The 2656-nt window shown below is 25.0% G+C and overlaps 2 protein-coding genes across 2 annotated transcripts; one reads left to right on the forward strand and one right to left on the reverse strand.

Moving 5' to 3' along the window:
- Positions 1 to 170: 170 nt before the first annotated feature.
- Positions 171 to 692, reverse strand: Chro.50410 (hypothetical protein). Its single annotated transcript, XM_660115.1, has 1 exon — positions 171 to 692. One exon carries the CDS (start codon positions 690 to 692, stop codon positions 171 to 173), a length of 522 nt encoding a protein of 173 aa, XP_665207.1.
- A 648-nt stretch (positions 693 to 1340) lies between these two features.
- On the forward strand, positions 1341 to 2656 carry Chro.50411 (hypothetical protein; the record flags this gene model as incomplete). Its single annotated transcript, XM_660116.1, has 1 exon — positions 1341 to 2656. A coding segment is annotated over one exon (1316 nt), but the record flags the coding sequence as incomplete, so codon positions are not given.

The raw sequence follows: 2656 nt of genomic DNA on the forward strand, positions 1-2656 counted from the left end.
ATCACACTTTGCCCTATGATTTGTTTGCCTATAATATTAATATTTCATTTATATATACTTTTAAATTTACATTATAATATAATTAAACCTGTCCAAAATTAACGTGGCGCCAATTAGTTTAATAGCATGGGCATTTAAAACAAAAAAGAAATTGGGTTTGGCGCCACATTTTATAAATTGACATGTATTCCAGTAGCCTTAAATAAGTCATCATTTAAAACTTCAAAAAGAGTTTTGTTTGTTCGATTTGACCTCCAATCAGAGTTGAATTCAAAGTAATCTGGCTTTCTTAAAGGAGATGAGTACCAAATTTGATTAGTTGCAGGTTGTTTTGAAATGACAATGGTGTTTTTTTCTCCATTAAGATTGAAAGAAATATTCATAAATTCATCATGAAGGTCAATATCGGAAAGCAAGCCATTATCAAGAAGATCGCTCAATTTTTTTTCAATTTCAAAAAATAACCCTTCAGTTTTTGAGCTGAATTGAGAGATATCCGAGGAATTCGTATAAATTCTATTCTTTTTTAATTTCAATAAATTATGTGCTAATGGAGGAACAAACTTAGGATTGCTATCACATAAGAATTTTAATGTGCTAATAGATTTCCTGAAATTAAAAACTTTGTATGGGGTATTGAATTTACTTAAATTTTGAACTACCTTTAAGTTTAATAATTTTATTGAATTCATTAATTAATTAATTTCAAATAACAATTTTTAAGAGGTGGTTTGGCGGGTAGTTTTAATATTTTTTTTTTAATTTTATCAACGTTGCACTAATAATAAAAATTCATGTATGCAGAAATGCAATTTCTGAATATAAAATATAATTTTTTTTTCAAATTATTTGCTTGAATTAAAGATAATATGGCGATATAGAACATGAAATAAACTTGAAATCATGAACTACAATCAGATTTGTATATATCCAGAAATTTCTGAAAATAGGAATTTTTTATTATTAATAAGGTAAGTAAAATGTGGGGAAATAAAAAAAAAAGAAATAGCCTAAAATAATGGACAATTAGTTAACTTTTTATATTTGAAACTGTTTTAGAGAAACAATTTCTGTTTTATTAACCTTGATTTCTTTCATTTTTGAAATTTTTTTATTAACCAAATTATACTTATAGTAAGTTGGAACTTCATCTTTTAATGGGACTATTAATGACCTCAAAATGAATAAATTTTAGTAATTATTGGTCTCTTTTTGTGGTTGTAATCTTTATTATCTACTCACCATCTATCTATAATTCAATTTCAAGATTTTATGAAAAGAATGTTATTAACGGCTTGTTAGTTTTTATTGACATAGGATTTGGAAATGTAATAAGAGGCATGAGACAATTCTACAAAATCCTTAATAATTATTTCAATTGTTCAGAATTAAATCAATATGAAAATTTATTTAATGAAAAAAGATTAGCTACTTCTATATTAAAAACTGTACCTTTAATATTTGTATTCTTAGATATAATGATAATGGGATATGAAAGTTTTGCATTTACTAATTTAATAGGCTTAAGTATGGGTACTATAAACGTTGGTCCCAATGATTTAGAAAAATGGTATTTTGAAGATTTAGTCAAGTTATGTTTTACAGGATTTGTAATTTCAATGGTTCATTTAACTTATTTATCAATATTTGATGTTATAATGGATATATTTTATTGCCATGAGCTTAAAAGGGTAGTATCTAATGAAGAAATAGGGCCACAGAACCAGGATGAATCCTTTATGAATGGAAGAAACCTTAATGTTACATCATTAATTAGAGAAAGTAGGCAAGATATTGGTAATAATTCTCAAATATTGAATGATTTAATTAGAGATGAACAGTTATTACTTGAGAAAGCAATTAATCCTTTAAGTATTTCCTGGTTAAAGTACTTTGTATCAAGTACTTCTTTATTAAAAAATCTTCAATTTGTGAATTTAACAAATAATGAAGATTTAAATGAATTAAATCTCAGAAACGAATTATTTTTTTCAGTGAACAACTCAGATATATATTACAATAAGTATGTTATAGCTCCAAGAGTAATACCAATAAAATTATCAGAAAAATCAAAATGGTCAATATATAGACTAGTATTTATATATTCATTTTTATTGATAATATATCAATTTCTAGACATTCTCTTAAAATTTTCAATAATATATTTACTAATTCAAATGTCTTTTTGGCCATGGAATTTTTTAATTACAATAACTTTACAATTAATTTTTATGGGCATGTGTTTTTCATTCCACAATTCTCCAATAACTAATTTAATTATTGGACTTTTTATTAACATATTTGGAGTTCTTCCCTTATTATTAACGTCTCAAAACAGAATTAAACATAACGTTTGTATTACATGTTCCTTGCTTTCACTTAGATCTATGGAATTTCTTATTTCTATACTTATTATTATCATTATTCCTTTCAACGCAAATGGTGATGATATGCAATGGTTGCATGCAAACACCGGTAATTTTAATGTGTCCACATATTTGCATGCAATAAAAAATTATGTTTGGAAAAATGACGTGGCAAAAAATATAGTATCAAATGTAAATGGAGAAAAAAGTGAGATAAATATTGATCAATTTTTATGGGTAATTATTGCAGTTTTTTTTATTCACGAAATGTTATTATTTTTAGTACAAAA

The sequence above is a fragment of the Cryptosporidium hominis genome, assembly GCF_000006425.1.
Source record: "Cryptosporidium hominis TU502 chromosome 5 CHRO015147, whole genome shotgun sequence".
Taxonomy (NCBI): domain Eukaryota; phylum Apicomplexa; class Conoidasida; order Eucoccidiorida; family Cryptosporidiidae; genus Cryptosporidium; species Cryptosporidium hominis.